Raw genomic sequence first — 23786 nt, forward strand, 5'->3', positions numbered from 1 at the left:
GATGCAATTCTTGTATCAGCAGATATCTGGCTTGAGTTTTTGTATCCAGTTAGCCTTCCTGTGCCTCTTTAGAGGACAGTTTAAACCATTCACATTAATTGAGAATATTGATAAGCCTTTCAAGAGTCCGGTGGACATTTTTAATCCTTTTGCAACTGTGGAAGTTGTAATTTGATCAAAATTTTCTGGGTGAGTTTACTTTTGTGGTGGAGGATTATGCTGGTCTTTATGGAGGATAGGTCTGAGAATATCATGGTGAGCTGGTTTAGTTATGGCAAATTTCTTCAACATGTAAATTTCATTGAAGTATTTAATTTCTCCGTCATAAATGCAACTCAGTTTAGCTGGGTATAGGATCCTGGGTTGAAAGTTATTTTGTTTTAGGAGATTAAAAGTCAATGACCATCCTCTTCTAGCTTGAAAGGTTTCAGCAGAGAGATCTGCAGTTATTCTAATATTCTTCCCCTTGTAGGTAATGGTTTGCTTTCGTCTGGCTGCTTTCAGAATTTTCTCCTTCATATTAACTTTAGTGAAATTGATTATGATGTGTCTGGGGGATGTCTTATTTGGGTTGAGTCCTGCTGGAGTTCTGAAACTGTCTGCTATCTGAATTTCAGAATCTCTTTGCATATATGGAAAATTCTCCTTCATAATCTCATGGAGAAGAGACTCTGTGCCTTGTGAAGCCACTTTGTTGCTTTCGGGGATCCCTATAAGACGAATATTGATTTTCTTTGAATTATCCCAGAGCTCTCTGAGAGAGTGATCTGTTTTTGCCCTCCATTTCTCATCCTCTTTGAGAGTTTGGGAGTGTTCGAAAACTTTGTCTTGAATGTCAGAAATCCTTTCTTCTGCTTGCTCCATTCTGTTACTGAGGGAGTCTACTGTGTTTGTCAGATTTTGAGGGATGCAACTTCTTGTCTCAATGTGTCAAAATCTTTGGTCATTTGGTCTTTGAATTTGTTGAATTCTTGAGATATCTTTTGGGTTAATGCTTGGAGTTCTAATTCAATCTTATTTGCTATCCAGATTCTGAATTCGATTTATGACATCTCACCTATTTGTGCATGGGATCTTGTGGTGAGTCTACCCCATTGATCCTTGGGGGAGCTGATCTACTCTGATTGTTCACATTCACAGAGATTTTCTGTTGATTTCGCCTCATGATTGTTTTTCACCATTGTTTCTGTCCGTCCCAGAGTTGGGGTGGTGTCTCTGCAAGATGAGACCCCTGTGGGATCACTCTATTGTTACTGGATCTTTGTTCAGCGTAACCCTGTGTAGTCCCTCTGGGGCTGCTCCAGCTAGGGAGTTCTGGTTGTGGAAGAAGCTCCGGCGTGTGACACACCCGGATCAAGCAACAGGGCGGGAGGTGTTGCGCGCTATTCTGGGAGTGCCTGGCACCCAGTCACTTTGACACAGAGAGCCCAAGGCTTCAGCAGTCTCTGGCCAGGAGAAGGGCTCTGTGCAGAGGCAGGGAGGGCTCCAGGGGGCATGTGGCTACCCGTATCCCTGGCCTGACGAGCAGGCCAGTGTGGAGGCTGAGAGGATACAGGAGGGAGGACACAGGGTTGCACAGCTCCTGCAGTTCCTGGTCAGGGCATGCGGAGGCCCAGTTGGTGTGGGGTCACGGCACAGTTCTTATAGAGGTTCAGGCAGCGCCAAGCCCAGGAATTTGTGGTTGCTATGAACTGTGACACCACGGCACTCTACACAGGGCAACAGCCTGAGCCTCCAGTGTGCCAAAACCATCTCACTCTGCCCCTAAGGGTTAAGGCTGTAAGGCAGATCAGTCCCCGCCTTTAGGCTGCTCAGTCACTGGGTTACTAGGTCCCACCTGATCCTTGCTCTGGGACCCTGAGGGTGGAACTTGTGGGGGCAGTTCTCTCACACAATGGCTCCCTGCAGCCCAGCTCAGTGGCTCTGTCTGGGGCCCCAGACAATGCCCAAAGTTCTCCGCACTCTTGCTCAAGCTCTCCCCAAGGGAGTTCAACTGAGTGCCAAGTCCAAAAACACCAAAACAGTTCACAGGTAAGGCCTTTCTGGTTTGAAGTCTCACTGCTGCTTGTACTTACGGTTGCTGGCGTGATTAGGTCGATCGAACACTTGTAACCACTTGCCAGTTTCCCACTGTTTTTGTCCTACTCTTGGGGTCCAGAAGTCCCTTGCTGAATCCCTCTGTCCTCAAAGGGATGGTTATAGGCAGATCCCACCAGTCAGAAATGTCTGGAGTCTTATCTCCCCAGACTCACCGTGCCCAGTTACAGGGAAGCTGTTACTTGGCTGCCATCTTTAATCTCTCCCCCTAAAATTGATTTTTAAATTGTCTTTTGGCTTTTTCTTTTCTTTGTTTATTATTATTATTATTATTATTTTGAGATAGAGTCTCAAACTGTCACCCTGGGTAGAGTGCTGTTATATCACAGCTCACAGCAACCTCAAACTCTTGGGCTTAAATGATTCTCTTGCTTCAGCCTCCCAAGTAGCCTGGACTGCAGGTGCCTGCCACAATGCCCGGCTATTTTTTGGTTGTAGTTGTCGTTGTTTGGCAGGCCTGGCTGGATTCGAACCTGCCAGCTCTAGTGTATGTGGCTGGCACCCTAGCCGCTGAGCTACAGGCACTGAGATGTCTGTTGGCTTTTACTAATGCAAGATTATTTTGTATTATTTAAAACAAGAAATCAATTACTAAATCTGTTTTTGTTAAATCACATAATATTAGCCTCTATGTACAGAGATAAAAGTTTATGAACTATTCAATTTTACCCCTGGGATATTTTTTTCTAACTGTTTGGTTTTTAATAACATGGTATTTAGTGAGACAATACGATAACTAGTATTAACTGCTTTTAATGTAACAACATTTTGATTAAATTATAATGTTTAATATTATTAAGGGACTTGTATAATGAAATTGTATCTCATTCATAGAAAATACTGCTGGGCATAAATAAAGGTTCATCTTCCTGTGCAAGATTGCCCTGAGGTCTTATTTTTAAAATGGAGTTAAAAATATATTTGAAGGTGGTGCCTGTGGCTCAACGGAGTAGGGCTCCAGCCCCGTATGCCAGAGATGGCGGGTTCAAAACCCAGCCCCGGCCAAAAACTAAAAAAATATATATATATATATTTATATATATATATATTCACAAATCAAATGCTGGTGAATTTTGAGAATTGATGTTAGATAAGTTTGTGTGCTTTACTATTAATAGTAGCAATCACCTTAAACCATTAAAAATATGATAAAAACAAGTGTTGCTGTTTAAAAAAATGGATTCATTTTTACAGAAATGTTAGGTTTACATAAAAAGTGTACATAAAGTAGAGTTTCCACAAGGATTTTCTCTTTTCTCCATATAACAGTTTCCCCTATGATTGATAGTGTCTATGAGTGTAATACATTTTCTTAGCTGATGAACTATTTTAGACACTTATTTTATTAGCTAAAATCCATAGTTTACATTAAGATTCTGTGTTGAACAGTTTGAGTCTTAATAAACATATAACATCATGTGTCTTCCATTATAGTATCCTACAGAATAGTTTCACTGCCCCAAAATGTGCTATATGCCATCTATTCATTACTTCTTCTCTCACCCAGAACCATTGGCAACCACTGATGATTTTACTATCTCTATAGTTTTGCCCTTCCCTGGATGTCATATAGCTCAAATTAGCCTTTTCAGAGTGGTGTAGCAATATGAATTTTAAGATTCATCCTCGTCTTTTAATGGTTACATAGCTCAGTCTTTTTATACTATAACTAAATAACATTGTATTATGTGAAAGTAACACAGTCTGTTTATACATTTTTATTAAATGTTTAAAAGTGTCTATTTATATCTTTTGTTTCAAGTTTCTAATTTCTTTTATAATTCAAAGTATAGTGCTATGTAACTTTGTCTTCCTTTCTCTTTCATATTAGGACTAGTTTTTTTAGTTTAGGTAATGCTAAGTAAATTTTGAAATTTTATGTATGTCTAGTTAATCCTATTAACATTTAACTATGGAACAACTTTTAGGGAATAATGTTGTGGTTTTTGTTTTAGTATATGTTATGTGAATTATTTCCTAACTTTTGATGGTCGCATATTTTAAAATATTTTCCAAAGTCATCATTTTGTACAATAGACCTTATTCCTCTTATCTAACTGAAATTTTATAATCTTTGACCAACATCTCCTCAACCTCCTTTCCCCTGCTCCAAGCATGCTAGTTTCTGGTAACCATAGGCCACTCTCTACATCTATGCGATTAACTTTTTTGGATAGCATATATGATGAGAGTAGACGTAGTGTTCTCACCACCAGAGTAACTATGTGAGGCAATGCATATGTTAATTCACTAGATTCAGTCATTTCACAGTGTACATATCCTTCAAAACATCATATTGTCCATGGTAGATATGTACAATTATATCAGTCAATTTAAAAAATCAATTTTTGCTACTTTAAAGCATATTAACTTATATGCTTTATATATGATGAAAATTTTGCTTTTCATGTGCCTAAGAAGAGGGATTTTATGCACAGACATATTGTGCTGTCTCTTAACCCCCCTCAACAGACCACTACTTCATGTTGTTCATTTTTTACATGGAGCCTTTCTTACCACTTTCTTACTCTAAAAAAGTTGTTGATTTTTTCAAACCATTTTGACTTCTTTCCCTGCTTAGAGAAAGTGCTGTCTTCCTATGGAAAATATTTCCTTTTCGTAAACTCTGCACCAATTCTTCTGAATTCTCAAAGACTAATTTATCAATTGCTGCTCTTGCTTCTGTGTTCCCCTTTCCTTCCCTGCAAACATTTTTATGAATGAATAACTCCTCTATGGTTTGATTGCTGGTTTCTGAGATGCATAGCATGGTAAAGCTCTAGGTATAGACTCCAGCAACTTAGAGCTTAGCTATGACAACAGTCTCAATAAGCTCTGTAACAACAAACATGCTTTATAACTTAACTTATCTGAAAAGTTAGTAATAGTAGGATTGTGTAAAGGTTGTGAGGAATGTGATAATTCATATAAAGTTCTTAACACAGGACCTATTGTACAGCAAATAGGTAAAGGATATTAGCAATTACTATTGCTAAGTTGATATTTTCCTTGATTTGTGAATATGATGATGCCCTTTGCTAGGACCCAAAAGGATCTTTTCGCCTTAGTTTTTAGTATTTCTTTCTCTATAGCTGTTCTCTGCTGTCAAAGATACTGTTTCTAATTATCTGAGTTCTTTCCCACAAACCACCAACACACAAATGCATAGATTAATATTCTCAACCAATTTATCTGTGAGTGTTTCCAGTGCCATTCTACAATGATTGTTTTTTCCTTTATTCTCTAAAAGTTTTTACATAATAAAAGGAATGTATCAAAGAAGCTTCTCATCATAGATTCCTTTGTCATTTTAAAATATTGCAAAAATTTCTTACAACATATTTAGAGCTTAAGTTCATCCCTGACAGATGGTTAGACCATGATGATGAAAAGCATTAGTAATTTAACATATTTAAGCTACCGTGGAAAATTAGCAACTTTGCAAAAATTGAAAAACTCATTTCCTAATGTGATTTAGGCAAGGCTGCAAGGATTTTCATTAAATAATATAAAACAAATTAGAGGAACAGAAACAAAACTCAGAGAAGGTAAACAGAACCACACTGAAAGATGATTTGCACAATATTTTAACTGTTTGGAGATTAAAACCTTTAAACTGTAGTCTAGTTTTAAAACTAAGAAATGTTTAAACGAATCATTGCCTGATTATAAAGATTTCTGTCAAACTTAAAAAAGACCTCATTTTTATCTAAATAATTCTATGTGGCAATTTTTACCGTTAGAATTTGACTGATGTTTTTAGAAAATTATAATTGACATCAAATAAATTTTTAAAGTTTAAAATAAAAGCAATTACGAGGAGGCTTAGTAGCTAGATTTGTGTACTGAATGTGCAAAAGTTCTTTTCATTCTTTCAGGTTTTCTTTTTGTATCTTCTTATAATAAATGCTGCACATAGAAATGATTAGTAGAGTAAATCAGATGCTCTACTTCAGGGTAAAAGAATGCTTTAAATCTTGACATAATCATTACTGCAATTTTCAAGTGTAAAACCTTTGCTTTATTTAATTCGGTTACTGATTTTTTTTTCTCTTGTGAATTAAAACAAATTTTCCTTTTCTCTTTTTTTTTTTGAATGTTTTTCTCTGCAGAAAGCTGACCTTGCAGTTGCTCCACTGGCTATTACCTATGTTCGAGAGAAGGTCATCGACTTTTCCAAGCCCTTTATGACACTTGGAATAAGTATTTTGTACCGCAAGCCCAATGGTACAAACCCAGGCGTCTTCTCCTTCCTGAATCCTCTCTCCCCTGATATCTGGATGTATATTCTGCTGGCTTACTTGGGTGTCAGTTGTGTGCTCTTTGTCATAGCCAGGTAACATGCTCACTTTTGTGATTTTTTTGGCAATTGTTACCTTCTTTATCTACCTAATAATTGTCAAAAGTCACAATTTTACTTTTTCTGTTCTTTATTTACCATGGGGTGCTGGAGAACAATGAACTTTTAAAGTCACGTCCACATCTTAACATGTTCTGCTGCCCTTTTAGGCAGAAAGCATGCTGGTTGTGTCAGTAAGCTATTACTGTTGTAGGATTTACTATTTTCTTGTTCAAAATCTAAAAGCAGTCCAAGTCACTGTCTTAAACAAATCATTGCCTGATTTTAAAGATTTCTCTCAAACCTACATCAAAATAGCATGTTTTGCTAACTTCAATTAATAATTCAGCCATAAGAAAAGACAAAGTACTAAAATTTAAAAAGAGACCTTTGATAAAGGAACCAAGGCTAATTTACAGTGAACATCCTATGTACACAAAGATTATCATGGTTTTTTATAAAATTCTTTTACAGAATAAACATCATTACAAAAAGTGCCTTATTGTCATTGACATGTAGAGTATGTTTCAAGTTATAAGATAAGAAAATTAAATGTTTAACTGAAATATACATAGTTTTACATTCTTTTAATGGACTTCAAAATCTATGCTACAGCTCAATCTGTTGATTTTGCTACTTAATTGTTATTCTTGGAGGTGATCACTTTTTATCATTTTCATTTATTCTTATCCCACTCAACTTTCATTTATGCTTACCTCAGCCAAACTTTCAATTAATAGATCATTTCAATGTAATTTATTTTCCTTTTGCCTTTATCAAGAAGATTAGAGTAGCTAAGGATTCTAAACTCTACTGTTACTCTCATGACGCTGAATCAAGTCATATATTCATTATATTTGAACTTTTGTATTTTATAGATATCCAAAAGATAGCTATGAATCCAAAAGGAATTATAATTCTAAATATAATTTTTATGTTGATAAAAATACTTATAATATATAATTATATGTATGTTTTTGCACACTATGATCAAAATTAAATGTTCAGTTGTCGTTAGAATTACACTATGTAGTTCCTTTGATCAATTTATCATTAATGATATTTGTCCTTCCTTAAACTTACTCTTTCCCCAATGAAGTCATGTCATTTTTTTCTAGCTATAAAGTTTAGTTCATTTATTTTAAAAAGGAATAAAATCAATTATAAACTTAGCATAGTATTTTGTGTATTTTTATGTATTTACACATAGATATTTTGATATATTTATATCAAATTATTACAAACATTTATCATTTTTTACTAAATTGGCTCAATATTAAGACTTGAGTCCTGGAAGCAATTATTATCCATTGCCCCATCAGGCCAGTAGCATTTGAAACTGTGTGGTAGAGGTTGTAAAAATTTTCTTTGACATTTGAGATTCTCCCTGCCAAAATAAGAATTTGGAGTACAAAGTTCATAACTTTTAGCTCCAGCTTTTTTATATACTGTACATTAAATAGCCTTCTCATTTCTGAGCATCTTTGGACCAATTATATATATATATAGTGGCCAATGCAGCCACCTATTTTATTATATGAGTTTGAAGAGACAAGTTCAAGGGTCATTCCGTGACTAGAAAGCTCTTCCATGAGCCCACAGGCCACTTGGAAAAATAAATACCCCAAAGTATAGAAAAGCCTTCCTTGATGTTTGCATGTACACCTAGTTCTTCTTAATCAAATTAACAAAAGTTCCCAGGAAAGATGTAAATAAAGTCAAGAGGAAAATGTTGTGAAACAATTCTGAGGCTACTGTGTGAGAATTAATTGTGCTGTAATGTATCTAACAGTAGTTTTCTGAAGAGCTTAAGCACAAACTCTTGGTTTATCTCAAATCTATGTTAGAATTTTTTTAAAATTAAATTTAAAATAAATAATGAAACATCTGGATTATTTTCCAGCTTAAAACGTACATTTGCAAATAGAGGCATATGGTAAGTGTATGCAACTCATTCAAGCATCTGTGTAACTCTTACCTTGGTAAATCATCATAGATGGTATCTATATAATTATGGCAACTAGTGTTGATTTTACACACAAAAAATGCACCCAGGTCATTTTATTTGAGAACGTAATATCATCCATCAGAATATATTTTAGTGCCTTTAACTTTTAAAATGTTATATTTTGTTATTACTTATTAAATGAGTAGATTTGAAAATGGTCTTATTTCAGCTCCTTAATAAACAATGTGAAAACAAACTGTTTCATACTTTAAAAATTAGGTGTAGCATGTTTATTTATCATTAAATAATAAATAGTGTTACATAATCAACATTAAGTAATAAAAATATAAGAGATTTTTAGTAAAGCAACACATAGGTGAGAATAAATATTTTACATATTTTCTCAGAATATTTTGTTCAATTTTCAATATTAAAATAATCTTGCTTAAAAATACCTACAAATTAAAAAAATTAAAAACTGAAAACTGATGCTAAATGAAAAATCTTTGAATACAATTTAAATTTTAATGTGAAAATCCAAACTCAAATGAATGTGTGTAAATAAAATCTACACTGACATCGTCTTGACTTCTTGCTACCTTGTAACAAGGTAGATCAAACATTCAAGTTTCAATTGTAGAACTTAATTTTCTTTCTAATTTACATAGAATCACAATTATTTGTTAGAATTTAAAATACATTTATGTAATGCTACATTTAGTATTTAGATTTTACCTATCAGTACAAATTATGTCTCATGTCATATAAAGATCTCTGAGGAACCATTGGTATCATTGTTGATGTCCTAGTAAAAATGATGTATATTTCTATTCTCTATCTCCATAACAATTATGGAGAAAAGAAAGACAAACTATGTTCTTAAAAATTTCTTAAATATTTTTCATTTTCATGGAAAATCATAGAAACAAAGGTCTAAAATGACAACTGCTTCAATTAACATAAATTATGTTTATAACCTATTGGCAACTACACCATATTGAATTTTAGGGAATTATGTAATCCCTACTTAAGAATGAAAACAGTTAATCTCAAAACTAAAATATAATAAGTGATTTAAGCATTGTCAAAATATTTGATCATTATTATTTTTACTTTTGTTTTGGTCATTTTCTGATATTATTTTTGTCATATTGTTACAATTATTATTCTATAACTCTCTAGCTACCAAGCTGTATGCACTCAATTTATTTTCTGTTTCTACTTTGATCATTCCATCAATCACTCCCTCAATTACTCAAATATTTTCTAAGCTTCTAGTACACAACTGGATATGGTCTTTTCACTAATAAACTTATAATCAGTGCATACATCTGACAATAAATGTCATTTTTGAGTACATTTATGGAGTTATTTGACAGTTATCCAAAATTTTTAATGAATGCAATATATTAAATATCTTTTCCTTAAAAGTAGCTTTAATATTTATTTAACTGGAGAGAAAAATACAGCTATTAAAGAAGTTGATCATTTGGAAGATTGTTAGTTGTCATTGGAATTCTAGATTAGAAGTACATTGAATATCTACTCCATCATAGTATTAATAATATTAATGATAAATGAAGATCTAATAAAATAAGATCTAATGAAATAATTTATGTTTAATTAGAAGATCTAAAGAAGATCTGAAGAGCTAATTAAATAATTTATGTTTTTTAAACCCGATTTAAAATTAGATAGTTCTGGAGACGGCTTTAAGTATTTTTCCTCATCATTATTAGAAAAACATTAAGAATATTTAACAAAATATTTTAAATAGATTTAATATTAAGAATGAGATATATAGTGTTTTTTTTTGTATAGGTATGGTTTTATATATTTTTTTTGCTATCACTCGTATTATTATTTATAGCATACACATAACCAGCATGCTTATGTAAATTATTGAGAACTCTTATTTAAGAGCAAAGATGTATCTGGGATAGTGTGTTTTAGACATAGGATGACCTTATCCCAAGTATTCTAGCAATAGCTTCCTGGCTGATAGTTAGAAAGAAATCTTATCCAGAGTGAGCTTAAATTAGATTTATCCCTGAATCTTTTCTCTTTTCTTTCTGTCTCTTTTTCTTTGACCTAGGTATATTATTATAGAAATGGCAGTCATATGAAAAAATCTGGCTAGGGCAGCCACCCCTTATACTGATAAGATATATTTTTCACCTTGCTTCAAATATTTCTTTAGTTAAATGATACTATTGATACAAAACATACTATTTATAGAATGAGTCAATTTAAATTCACATATATATTAGCAAATTTTTTTTCTTTTAACCATACCATCTCTAAGACAGTGGAGCTGATCTGAGATGCAGTGTGTAAATCTGGTTCTAGGAGTTTACATAGTTTGGTGTACAGAGAGGAACAACTGAGGACCAGACCTACAAGTAGGTACTAATGGTATAGACATTTCCCTCCAACAGGATTGATGTAACCTTATTGTTCACTAAGCTTATACAAATACTGCAGATTTTATACTGGTATTGGTATTTTAAAATTAAATGCAAATACATTTTAAAGAAGAAAAAATAATATTGTACTGTGAATTTTACAATAACAGTATTATTATACAAAAATTTTGTAGGCTATTAAATGGGGAAAATGTGGTCAACTATAGAAAAAAAGTGTAAAGGAAGCCAAGCAATATAAACTAATCTGGACTTTTTGGTTAGAAAAGCAAAGAGTGCTCAGTGTGTTAGATACAGAACAGTCATTTTCTAAGTCATAAAGAGCATAGAAGAGAAATTTCTTGTGTTTTTGTGTTTACTTGCCTTGCATGAATTTCAGATTATTAGGACATCACCTATTGTACTTGTGGGTTAGGCAGCTGGGGATGGTCTCCCCAGAATCTGCTTAACGGTTTGTTATTTCAGTGACCACCAGATCGTCTTGACATCTGCATTGGTCTAACATGGTCTATGGTCACAAGATGACAATGCTACAGTCTTACTGGGAGTCTTTCGACTTTAAAAAAAATATGTTTTTCTCTTGGGGCTCAGAGGTAAAGATTTTCTTTAAAAAAAAAGTGTATTCAATGGTTTAACTCACTTTAGAAAACCATATCCAAAGTGCTTGCATTAACAGCTTTGATCTTAGCTCCTCACTAGTGTGTAACAGCTTCATTGCTGTCAAAATGATGGGTGACATTTAATGTACAGTGAAGGGCAACAGCGAATTATTATGGACTTAAAACTGGATAACTGTTTCGGTGGGATGTTCAATGTTAAACTAATCTGCCGTCAAAAAGACTATTGTCACATTAAAATGAAATGCCAAATTTGTTATGTGCCCTTGCCACCAACTTGCTAATGGTTTCTTACCGAAAAAAATCATTTAAATTTTACCTTTTAATAATATAATTTTAGACGTATTTTACTTTTTAAAAAATGTCATACTTCTTAATGAAATTAAATTACAGGGAAGCCTATTTGTTATTTGTCTTCCCGTTAAGCAATTTTCTTACAATTTATTGAAAACTTGATTTTAAGTAATTTCTCTTCTGCTAATATGCCTGTCACATATCTGAGAATGATTGTTAAAACTGATTATATATTAACAAATATATAAGTTAGGGACCCAAATACCAACATTGATTAAAATTAAATATACTTTCAAACTAAGGACTAAAAGGTTTCCACAGGAGATGAGGCTACGTCTGCCTTAAAGATTTTTTTCTCAATTGTTACTTGGTAAATCTTTTTTACATGATGTACCTTTTTATTTTTAGTGGCTTCAATAATGTGCATGGTTGCAAAATATTTATGGTGTAACCAACCCTCCCAAAATACTTAGTTTGTGTCATTAGTAGAATCAAACCAATGAAACCAAGTTGGACCAATGACTTCCTTTCAGTTATGGTAAATTTGATGTCTCGATAATTAGAGCAGCAGAGATCTTGACTGAAATTATCTGTCCAAGGCTAATCATCAGAGGATAAATTAAGGAATTTTCCAACTCTCCTTTTTATAATTATGCTAAACATTTACAAGATTAAAGGTTTGAGAAAAAAAAAGACAAAAATAAAAATCAATGCACTTTTCCTGCAATTTCTGTTATCAAATACTTGTTGACATTTTCTTTTAAGAATAACTATGAGTATCTTTTAGAAGTTTCCACACTGTATTCAAATTATTTTCCCCATGTAATGATTTTTTCTTGATTGTTAGGTCCATATAATTATAAATGCAAGAGCAAAAGCTTGATAGCCCATTTATATTTCTCAGAGTCTGTGGATAAATTATTTACTTCTATGTCTTTCCTTGCCTTCATCACCAGAATTGAATTCAAAGGCTCCTGGAAACAAAAAGCTGCCCCTCTCTCTGTGGTCCTTGTAAGTGTGTCCACTCGATAAATATTTTGGCCAATGACCTTTTTGAGATCTATGGTCATCCTATGATGATTTGTTTCCATTTAGAAGTTCCATAATGTTTAGCTCACTAAATCACAGAAACTCATTATAACAATTTACAACGTTAGGGAGACATTAAGAAACTCACTTTGGGAGGCTGCGGCAAGAGGATTACTTAATGCCAGGTTTGAGACCAGCCTGAGCAAAATAGCATTGGCCTCATCTCTACAAATTGAAGAATTAAAAAGAGAGAGAGAAGAAATTCAAGAATGTTAAAAAGTTGAAGTTTAATGCTTATTAAATTGTATAGTTTCTACCAAAAATGGCATCTTTGTTCTTAATGAGTACTTTACAGAGTATGTTTTATACACACACGTGTGCGCACAGATGCAGATAAAAAGCAGAATCCCTATATCCCTAATGTATTTTTTAATATTTGTAAAATATAATAGCTTCTGTGGCTTTTCTACCAAAGTGTTACACACTTTACATGAGCTAATTCAAGTTGAGAAGCTCATAGGACAAGACCAATACCATCAACGGCTTGTTTCTTATTTCCCAGTTTTTATGTATTCTTTCGATTCCTTTCCTTTTTTCTTGCTTTAGACCATTAAAAAGAATTATTTGAAGTGTCCATTAAAAGCAGATCAGATAAGGAGAACCAAGCATTTCTCACCAAGTGAGTCACTTACTTTTTCCTGTTTTGTGGTTTCTAGATAACCACAGTTTCCATAGGAATTACTTGTAAGGACCTACCTCACCAGCTAGGTTTTTTCTGTGATAATTCTCAAAACAAAACCACATTTCCATTTAGACAGCCACTGGAAAAATAGTCTCCTTAGACTTTGGGGAAGTTTTCTCAGTAAACCTAAGAAAGATTTTCTCAGTCTGAAATTACCCAGGAAAGTCACTGGCTCTGTTTTTCTTTGATGGTGTTCTCTATGGACTGTTTCGTCTGCAGTGTCTAGTCAAGAGGGACCAATGCTTTTATATGAACATTCACCTTGATACACTGGTTTTTGTGCAGGAAGCCAATGAAAGAAAGATAATGAGGAAATAAAGAAATATTCACTAGATTTTTCTTTTATTCTCTTTCTCCATGGCTTTGTACTGTACAAGAATACTGTGCTCGTAAAAAGCAATTGTCTTGAGAAATGTAGAGAAATCAGTTAATTTTTTTTAATGACAAACATGACACTTAAATTAGTAACATTTTTACTTGGATAAAGTTGTCCTTTTGCTATAAATCCTTTGTTGTAAGAGTTCTTTCAGATAGATGTTTCCCTATATAGTTTGTACTGAAGTGGTGGGTCAGGTGAGGGAAACTATTAAGAGAGAAAAGAAAGAAAACTAATATATATATGGCATGTCAATAACAGAGGTCATATCTGAGAACCAGAGAGAGATTAATTCAAGCAACTGTGCTTTTTTATGATTTGATTTAAGGAATGAATACTTATACAGCAGCTTCCACGCCCCTCCCCGACCTCAAGTGAGATTAGAGTTGTTTTTTCTTTGTTTAATGCCATTATTGTTATAATTCTTAACTGGAATTTATTAGGGGAAGGAAAGAAAAGAAACAAAGTTAGAAGAAAGCACAAAACATATTTAGAAAAGGAACTTGTATCACTTGGTCCTTTTTGATTATCATCTTAAATTTACCTTCTACTAATTCTTTCTAAAATTATTTTAAAAATAAGCCTTGACTATATTTTTTATTTTTAAAAAATGCTTTTAATTTTTTTACCACATGATAATAGTATATTATTTTCTGCAAGAGATAATTCCTTGAAAATTTGCTTAATTAAAAAGTGTGTCTTTCTCTTTAATCAGCAAATGAAAAGCCTTAGATATTATTTCCAAGGAGTTGAGCATCAAGACAGGAGACAAATGCAGATTTGCCTTATAGACCTATTCTTTGGGAATGCTAACTCTTTTTCCCTGAAATATATTAGATGCATAGAAGCCCATTGTGAATTTTTCTGAAGACTCAGATGATATTGGTATTGTTTTGATTTTTTTTATAACTCATAGGTGTGAAAATGTATAGATGAAATTTTGCTGTTAATATATGACTTTATTTTTTCATAAGTAAAATATGCACTCTATCCAAATAATTAATGAGTAGGAGATATAGAATCATCAACCAGTGTAACTTCATTCATTAGAGCATGTCACAACACCTTAATTATTATAATTTTTTTACATTCCATTACATAATTGCATCATTCAAGCTAAACTGTTTTCATATCAATCCTGTTGGGTATAGATATTTAGAAAAGGAGAAATATTTTTCTGTAAGGAAATATATCATGATTCTTCTAAATAGCAAGGAATTTCAATATACTTGGACAGAAAGAGCTTGATTGGATCTAATTTGTATATAAATAGAATTCCTAAAAAAATTCCCACCATAAACTCTTCTATTGATCTTCAATACCTATAGTTTTAAATGTTTCCAGTTAATTTTTACATAATAAGCAACACTAGGAATAAAGTTATCTCAGTTAGAAATTTGTCGATTTCATATTTATTTTTGAAATTTTGTTTGGAAGCCCAGAAATTAATAGAATGTGAGACATTCCTTTTGAACAACAACAAAAACTTATCAATGAAGTCTTTTACACAGCAATAGTGATTCTTTCTATTTTATGTAATGTACATTGGTTGAAATAGATTTAGTTCTAATACTTTCTAACTTTATATAGAGGGCGGTTTTCCATTTTCCCAGCTTAGATATAACATAGTTTCATGCTTCTTTATGAGAAATGTATAATACTAAATTAAGTATTTTAAAACATTCCAATTATCTTGTGCTCCTGATTACACCTGAGATGATAAAACAAAGCAAATGAATTTACAATAAATGTTCCTATCAAGTGGATGGACTTGATATTTGAAGCAAAGGTGAAATTTTAGGTTTGGAATGTTACTGGCATGATAAACATTATAAACAGAATAGGGCTACAACTGTCATCTAAGTTGGTTCAGAATATGCACCTGAATATTATATTTTAACATAATAAAATTAGGTAAGTGTTTCCCTACTTCCCTTACTATTATTGGTATCAAGAACGGGGGGTGCTGGGAGGTGTATTTCAATATAAGTTCAGAAATTCACTAGACTGAAGATATGTTTTGGAAACTGGTATTAATGAAGTGACTAAAAAAAAAAAAAAAAACTTGGAAATAGTAATACTTTCGCTTGTAGCTGGAGATGCCAAAAGGAGATTTACACTCAGGGAAATGTATGCCAATTTCAAAATGTTTATGTTATTGCCTCCATTTTCAAGTAAGCCTTTAATTTATTTTTAATGAGGAAGATATTACAAATAAGATGTTTTCAATCTTTTACCTGTCAAGAACTTAAAACATATTTATTTTGATAGTTATTAATTTAGATATTTTACTTGAAAATAAAATTAATGAATGATACTTCAGTTATTTTAGGTACTAAATTCCATATACGGTTTATACATATAATTTTTAAATATTTGATTGATTTGTTTGAGATAATAATAGCATGTCCACATTTTTAAGACATTTCCAAATTTTTTAATGGGAAAAGTAGCCCCCAACTTATTAAGCTTTCTGAAATATGTTTAAGAATAAATTTTATAGGTCATATTTCTAATTTAAAAAAATTACATGCCTTAAATGTTTATGGTAGCTGAAGTTTGCTATAATTCATATTATCACATATTAGTTAAATCAATTTAAATTTTAGCAAATTAAATGCTGCCCTTCTAATGCTAATTTCAAGTTCTTGCTGATAACATTATTTACTTATTGAGTGTTTGCTTTTTAAACAAAGACCTAGTATGTTTCATTTTTTGCTATTCAAAATCAGATGGCCTTCTGACTGGTATGATTACAGTCTTTCTTGAGCCTTTTAATTCTGAACTTACATGTTTTTCAAATGCTTAGCAAGTGTATACTGCAAGCTAAACATTTGCTTCTGACTTATAATTTTAAGAGAAAATTCTTTCAAATGTTAATTATGCTCAGAATTTTTTTAATAAAACTACCTTCTAATGTTTGGTACTTCAATTGCAAATATCTATGTTGGTAAGCATTTATAGGACAAACTTATGTTTTCTTTGCGACACTGATATGTGAGCCATTTTCTTTATTATTCTCAATTTAAAGCCACTCTTAATGCAATTTTGTTGGACAATTGGGTGTTCAGAAAAAAATGGTATTGGTAGCCAGCTAATGGGACTACAAAATAGCCATTATATAATTTTTTAAAGTAGATTTCAGGTCTGACTGTAGAATTACGTTTTTCTTTTACTTTGACATTTGTAAAACTGCCTAAATTTTATGACAACCAATATTATAGCTTTACTCCAAAAATTTTAAAATGATCTATAAATAGTTATCTTTAATACCATAATAATTCCATAGCGTAATAATCTCATAATAATAAGAAAATTTCAGATTCATTAAGTAAATTATAGGTTGCCATTATGAATTTATTTAATCAAATAATATTTCTTAAGGTAAGAGTAGGTCATGAGAATTTGTCACTGTCTTATTCATGAAGCTAACTTCATACTTCAAATTTAAATTTTAAATGAGAGTCAGAAAGAAGTCATACAATTTGAAGATGCTCATTATTTTTGGTTTTTAGTTATTCATTTGTATCCTAAATCGTGTGTATTTTTCTTTTAGATTATATGTCTAACAAAATTAACCACCATTTATTTATATTTGTTTTTATTAATACATTACAAATAAGTGGAGCTAACCATTGTCATTTCATTAAGCCCTTTCAATCCATTGAAATATACTAGATAATATGTTCAATAACATATTATTAAAATGTTCATGTACAGATAATCCTTGTATTTCACTATGTAGATCTGGTGACTTCATGATGTTAAAACTACCAGTTAAATAGTGTGAAGGTAAATTAAGAATAATATATACAATTGGCATAAAAATTTATCATAAATAACATGTATTATTCATTGATGTGTTGGCAATCATTTACTAACTGGATATGGCAGTGAAAGAGGCTCTGATTTGCAGCATTTGCTAATTTCCATGGTTTCAATATTCTCGTTATGGTCAATATCAAGCTACCAATGTAGTATTACCGAATTCTGGGCTTGAAAGATGGATGGGAAACTGTTTCTTACAGGTCAGGATAAGCAACCTCCACTATTCTTTTCTCTTCTTGAAGAGAGAAGAGAAAAACAAATAGATTATAAAAGTGAAAGTAGATAGTCTAGGTGCAATGTGTTTATAGATAGCTGTACAGAATGCGTGAAGAAGGCTGTGTGTGGAAGATAATGGCAGGGTCCTCAAACTTTTTAAACAGGGTGCCAGTTCACTGTCCCTCAGACCATTGGAGGGCCGGATTATAGTTTTAAAAAAAAAAACTATGAACAAATTCCTATGCACACTATGCATATCTTATTTTGAAGTAAAAAAACAAAATGGGAACAAATACAATTACACTGCCTCATGTGGCCCACGGGCCTCATTTTGAGGATCCCTGACTGGAGCCTTGAAAGCAAAGGTAAAGAGTGGAGTTTTTATTAAAACACATCAAACCTCTGAAGTAATTCTAAACTTAAAGTAAAGGCCAATTTATCTTCTTATTCCAAAATGTAATCTATTACCTAAACAATAAGTTTTTTATGATGTAGAAAATAACTGATTTTTTTATGTGAGATATTCAAATACATCAGTATTTTCTCCAACTTTTCTAAAGCCTTAAAGATGGAGTAAAAAATAATTGTTAGGTGTGGTACCCTATGTGATGCTTACACAGCATAAATGTACTTTAGGTTATCTTAGGACAGCTTTTATAAAACAAAAATATGATGCAGGAAACTTAATCAAACATAAGCAAACTCAACTTTGTCCCAGTATTGTCTGTTAATATATTAGCTCTTATTATATTTCTCAATTAATAACAAATCACTTAACCTTCTGAATCAAAGGTGGGAAATATTGCTTTAATGTTTAAGTTCATTTCAATTTTTTGTCTTCATTGTATATATTCCATACAAATTAATTCACTTGTAACAAGACTAGGCTTCTATGCTCCTGATTTTTCATGGAATTATTATAAAGGCTCATTTTGCTGAGGTACATGGAAACATAAGATTCTATCTCCTCTATTTAAATGACAATGTATGACCTAGTGCTTTGTGTAAGTTACTTAACCCTTCAAAGTTTTTAAGAACTATCTTAATATAATTGCTTCAATTTTTAATACTTCTTTTCTAAAAGTACATACACTGAGTGTGCAAATTAAAGTTTATTTTTGGAATTGAAAAAATTTAATTCCCTTTAAAAACATCTGATCTTAGCATGACCCATTATTAGTTATTGGTAAACTTGGTTATAAAATCAAGTTTTGTTATTCATTTATCAGAAAGTTACCAGTGAATATTCAGGGAAATATTTTCTTAGATGCACAAAAAATTATAAAGAAATTAGAAAGTTGGAAATAAACCCCCCAAAACTAGCACATAAACTCCTTTTTGGTACTGTAAATTATGATCTGGAAGCAAGCATACATTTTAGTTTTATTATTATTACCTTCTGTGTTATGAGAGGAAATATTTTACAGAGAATAATTTATTTTGTGTTTATTCCAAAAATGAAATTAGTTATCTCTTTTTATAAATGATCACCACTTGAAGTAGATGAATTCTGTGGATTTTAGTTTGGTCCACAATTTGAAGCCACATATTTTTAAGGTTATGACCTTTTCTGTTAGAGTCTTATTTGTTTAGCTTACAACAAAAACTGTACAAACAGGGCTGAAACGCAGTCATTGCATTTTAAAACTCGTTTACATATTAAGACAACATAAATGATCATTATTAACCTTCTACTCCTCTGGATTACATATGCTGTAAGTGCAAAAAGCCAGAAGAAGAGTAGCCAAGCCAGCCAGCACACATGAGACTAGAGCGTCTCAAACTTGACTATACTGATACTGAAATGACATGTCTGGGGATAAGTAGCAATTTTTATCTGCATGCTTTCCATGTGCTCATTTTGAGCAAGTTGGACAGATAGCAATTTTGAATAGCTCATCTTAAAATGAATGCAGTTACCAAAAGATTATGCAATCTGTGCTGCAAGGAATTCACTCAAGTTAATCTTTTGTTAGCATTCATATGATTCCTCTTACACAGTCTCATTTACAGCTCATTAGAAAAGAAAATATTCTTTTCTAATATTTTATAATGAATATTTACCGCTAAATATTCAGGTAACTTTATGATAGCTTAGGTCTTAGATTAGTTCAAATAAAATAGGTTGTTAGGGAAAACTTTCATAAATAAGAATTATTTTCCCACAATTTGACCAAGTGTTGTTTGTTTCTTAAAATTAATGAATGTGTATTACTAGTTTGTCATCACAAAATAATATATATTAAGCCTATTTTAATTTAGACCTAGATTGAGATTGTATAAACTCATTTGGGGTTTGTAACATTAATATATCATTTATCTATTATATATCTATTTCTACCCATTTATTCATAATCTTTTTTATGAGTATGAGAACATAAATCACAGTGTACAAAATTATTTTTATTACCTTCCCCTTCATAATTTCTGATAAATATTTGATTTAATCTACTACTCACTATACCAAAATTATTCCAGAAATAAAAAGGTGGAACTTTTAATATCAAATTTGATAAAATGAAAAAGTATTACATATGGCAATGAAAGTTTTGTGGACAAATATTCCAAATAATTAAAGTGATTTTTATTATAAAATAAAGCAACTGAAATAATTTTGATTTTTTTAAACTCCAATATTAAAACATATTTAGAACTCATTACATAATAAAAGGAATTATTTCAAAACTTCAATTTGTTGCAAGAAGCTACAATTTTTCTTTTCATTTTCAACCCAGTTATTTTAAAGTGCTTTTGCAGGAAAGGCTTTCCCACATCCCTTAACTCTTGAATTTTTACCATAAATCAAGATCTCATGCATGAGTGAGTGTGTGTGTGCTTAACCTTAGGATAAAGACTATGAATGAACTCCAGAGACTTAAAAAATCATTTACTCTCAAATTTTTGAGTGCCCAGTGTGATTAAGAAATGTGGAGGAACGCAAACTTAATGTGTGCTCAGTCTAAATAGAGGGATTTAAAATTTAATACTGGAAAAAGACAAATGTACAGGGCAAAGCACCAGATACTAATGAATTGGACCATGCAGAGGAGGCGGTCTAAAAGACACTAAGGATGAAGAAGAGTTCCAACAAAAACAAAAATGTGCAAAGCAGGCTCAAGAAGTTAGACAGAACAAATGACATTTCAGTGTTGAGCATCACTTATAGAACACATCATCCTGATGATGTGTTTGTCTGGAATGCATCTAAAAACTGTATGCCAGACTACAACAAACAGCAAATCCACTTGTAATTTCTGCTCTATTACCCACCTGTTACCTACTTGAGATCTGATTTTCTGACATAATAAATATTAGCCCATACTAGGATGTGGTAACACAGCAAACTACAAATGTATTTGGGTTGCTTTTTTAAAATTTATTATTTTAAACAGCCCAAACATTGATTGCATAGTTATCAATTTATGAACAAAGGCACAAAGCACAATGAACAAAGCAATAAAGTGACTAAAGTCTTAAAAATGATTGGCAACAGATTACCAGAGATTTGCAGTGTAAAGATTATGACATTTCTGAATATAATTCAGAATATCACCTGGATATATTTTAAAATTTAACTTATAAATGAGTGTGGCAACTATATAAAATGTTAAGGAATATAAATCAGATATATAATATATAAGTAAAGCATAAGGACATAACTTTGTTATTGTTCAATCAAAGTCTTAAGCTCTTGCAAAACTTTTTTTTTTTTTTTTTGTAGAGACAGAGAGACAGAGTCTCACTTTATGGCCCTCGGTAGAGTGCCGTGGCCTCACACAGCTCACAGCAACCTCCAACTCCTGGGCTTAAGCGATTCTCTTGCCTCAGCCTCCCAAGTAGCTGGGACTACAGGCGCCCGCCACAACGCCCGGCTATTTTTTGGTTGCAGTTTGGCCGGGGCTGGGTCTGAACCCGCCACCCTCAGTATATGGGGCCGGCGCCCTACCGACTGAGCCACAGGTGCCGCCCTCTTGCAAAACTTTTAAATAGACCAAGTTCATTTTGTGGAATCGGGTGATTTCCCTTTCTTCGGGATGCCCTGTGGTTCTTTCCATGTTTCTCTCTCCCTGCCCCAATCTTCCCCCTCTCACTCCTTCCTCTTTGCTCCCCACTTTCTCATCTCTTCCCCTCACTCTCTTCCCTCTCTCCAGTATAAAATAAACATATACTTTCGTATCCTAAAAAAATTAGTGGAATAATAGGAATGGTCTGTAAGCATCATATGAATTCATAAAGACATTTAGGAAAAGTGAACTATTATGTTTGAAAATAATAAAGATGCACATACTATTTTACATAAAATAACATTCTGCAGATTTCTACAATACTATCTGATAAAAAATTGTTTTAACATATAATCATTGGAGTCTAACGCTGTCAATGAAGAAACTAAAATCTGAACAAATACAGAAACCTGCCAAAGGCTCATATTTAATCATGAGAGTGGAATCAGAAGGGTTAACAGCAAGCAGTACACCAGCATGAAGGCAAAATTTAGCCACCCAGTGACAAATCACTTTCACAATTATAAGCAAAGCTCAGAGCGTAAATCTTTAACCTGCAGAACTTTAATATTCAATTAACATTATGTTTTTTTTTTACTTTTATAAAGAATCTGTTTCTTAATAATATTTGATATTTTAGACATTAGTTTCTTAAATTTTAATCTTTTAAAAATTCTCTTCCCCTAGAAATTCTTAAAACTTTTTTAGGGTGGCGCCTGTGGCTCAGTGAGTAGGGCGCCGGTCCCATATGCCGCAGGTGGCGGGTTCAAACCCAGCCCCGGCCAAAAAAAAAAAAAAAAAACTTTTTTAATCTTTAAGATACCATGGTAGCATGCCTTATTATTGGGTACATAGAATTAAACAATATGCTATCTGGTATCTTAAAGATTACTTTAGTTTTTCACTTCATCCCTCATCTATATGTTAGGCCAGTACATAGATTCTAATCTCATGGGCATCCTCTCACTGTTTTCATTTGAAGTTTCTTTCCTTCCCTTCCCTTTTCTTCTTCTTCCCTTTCATCTTCTGTATAGGGCAGAGCGCACATTCTGGATTTTCGCTCTTCTTTCTCTTCTTCCTAACTCCAATCATTGATGCGAGTTTTTTTTTTTTCTTAAGCAATATTTATCCACTTTTTCACATTTATTGTATTTTCCAAAATGTTATTTATTGTAGCTCTATGTTAGAAAGCTCTGACCATTTTATGTATTATACTGTCTTGGTATGTTACATTTATGTGAAAATTTTAGGAACTATCAGTCAGTTTTACCATCGGCAATGTCAGAGGAGGAGAAAATAGATGATAGGACTTGAGGAGGAAACAGTAAATCATTATGAAAAATAATATAGACTATTTATTAAATTTATATCATTCAATTAAAAATTTGCAAAGCATATTGTCTTTAAAAAGTGAGTGTGATATTCAGGTAAGAGTATTACTATGAAAAGACAGCAATGAGCAGAATCATATTAATAGAAATAAGAATATAATGTTCGTGGAAAATTAACGGATGCAGACAATTTAAAGCAAATTAAAAAAAAGCCCTCATTGACAGCCCTATAAAATTCTTCTGAGATGACAGAGTGCTTTTGACTTTATATATAAGAAAATTGAGGCATTGAGTAGTTGAAAGAACATAGTAGTAGGAGTTGGAAGTCACATATTTAAGGCATGATAGGACTAGATGCAGAGTTTTCAAATATAGTATAAAAATTATTCCCTTCAAAAAGTGGTGACAAGTTATGTTTGAATTGTAAAACAAAACTTAAAGTAAAAAACTTGAATATTGAATAACAATTATTAAATAGCTACCACGTCTCACACAGGGGCTAAAGCATCACTAATAAAAATGATTAATTAAATCATTGGCCC

General features: G+C 32.3%; 1 protein-coding gene across 5 annotated transcripts in view; it reads left to right on the top strand.

Moving 5' to 3' along the window:
• GRIK2 (glutamate ionotropic receptor kainate type subunit 2) overlaps positions 1-23786 on the top strand; it is a 735964-nt gene that overhangs the window by 558174 nt on the left and 154004 nt on the right. For all 5 annotated transcript variants that reach the window (XM_053592072.1, XM_053592073.1, XM_053592074.1 and 2 more), the window contains one exon: positions 6210-6433. In XM_053592072.1, coding sequence (XP_053448047.1) covers positions 6210-6433 — 224 coding nt within the window. The remainder of the gene's footprint in view (positions 1-6209; positions 6434-23786) is intronic.

Source organism: Nycticebus coucang, chromosome 5, assembly GCF_027406575.1.
Source record: "Nycticebus coucang isolate mNycCou1 chromosome 5, mNycCou1.pri, whole genome shotgun sequence".
NCBI classification, from domain to species: domain Eukaryota; kingdom Metazoa; phylum Chordata; class Mammalia; order Primates; family Lorisidae; genus Nycticebus; species Nycticebus coucang.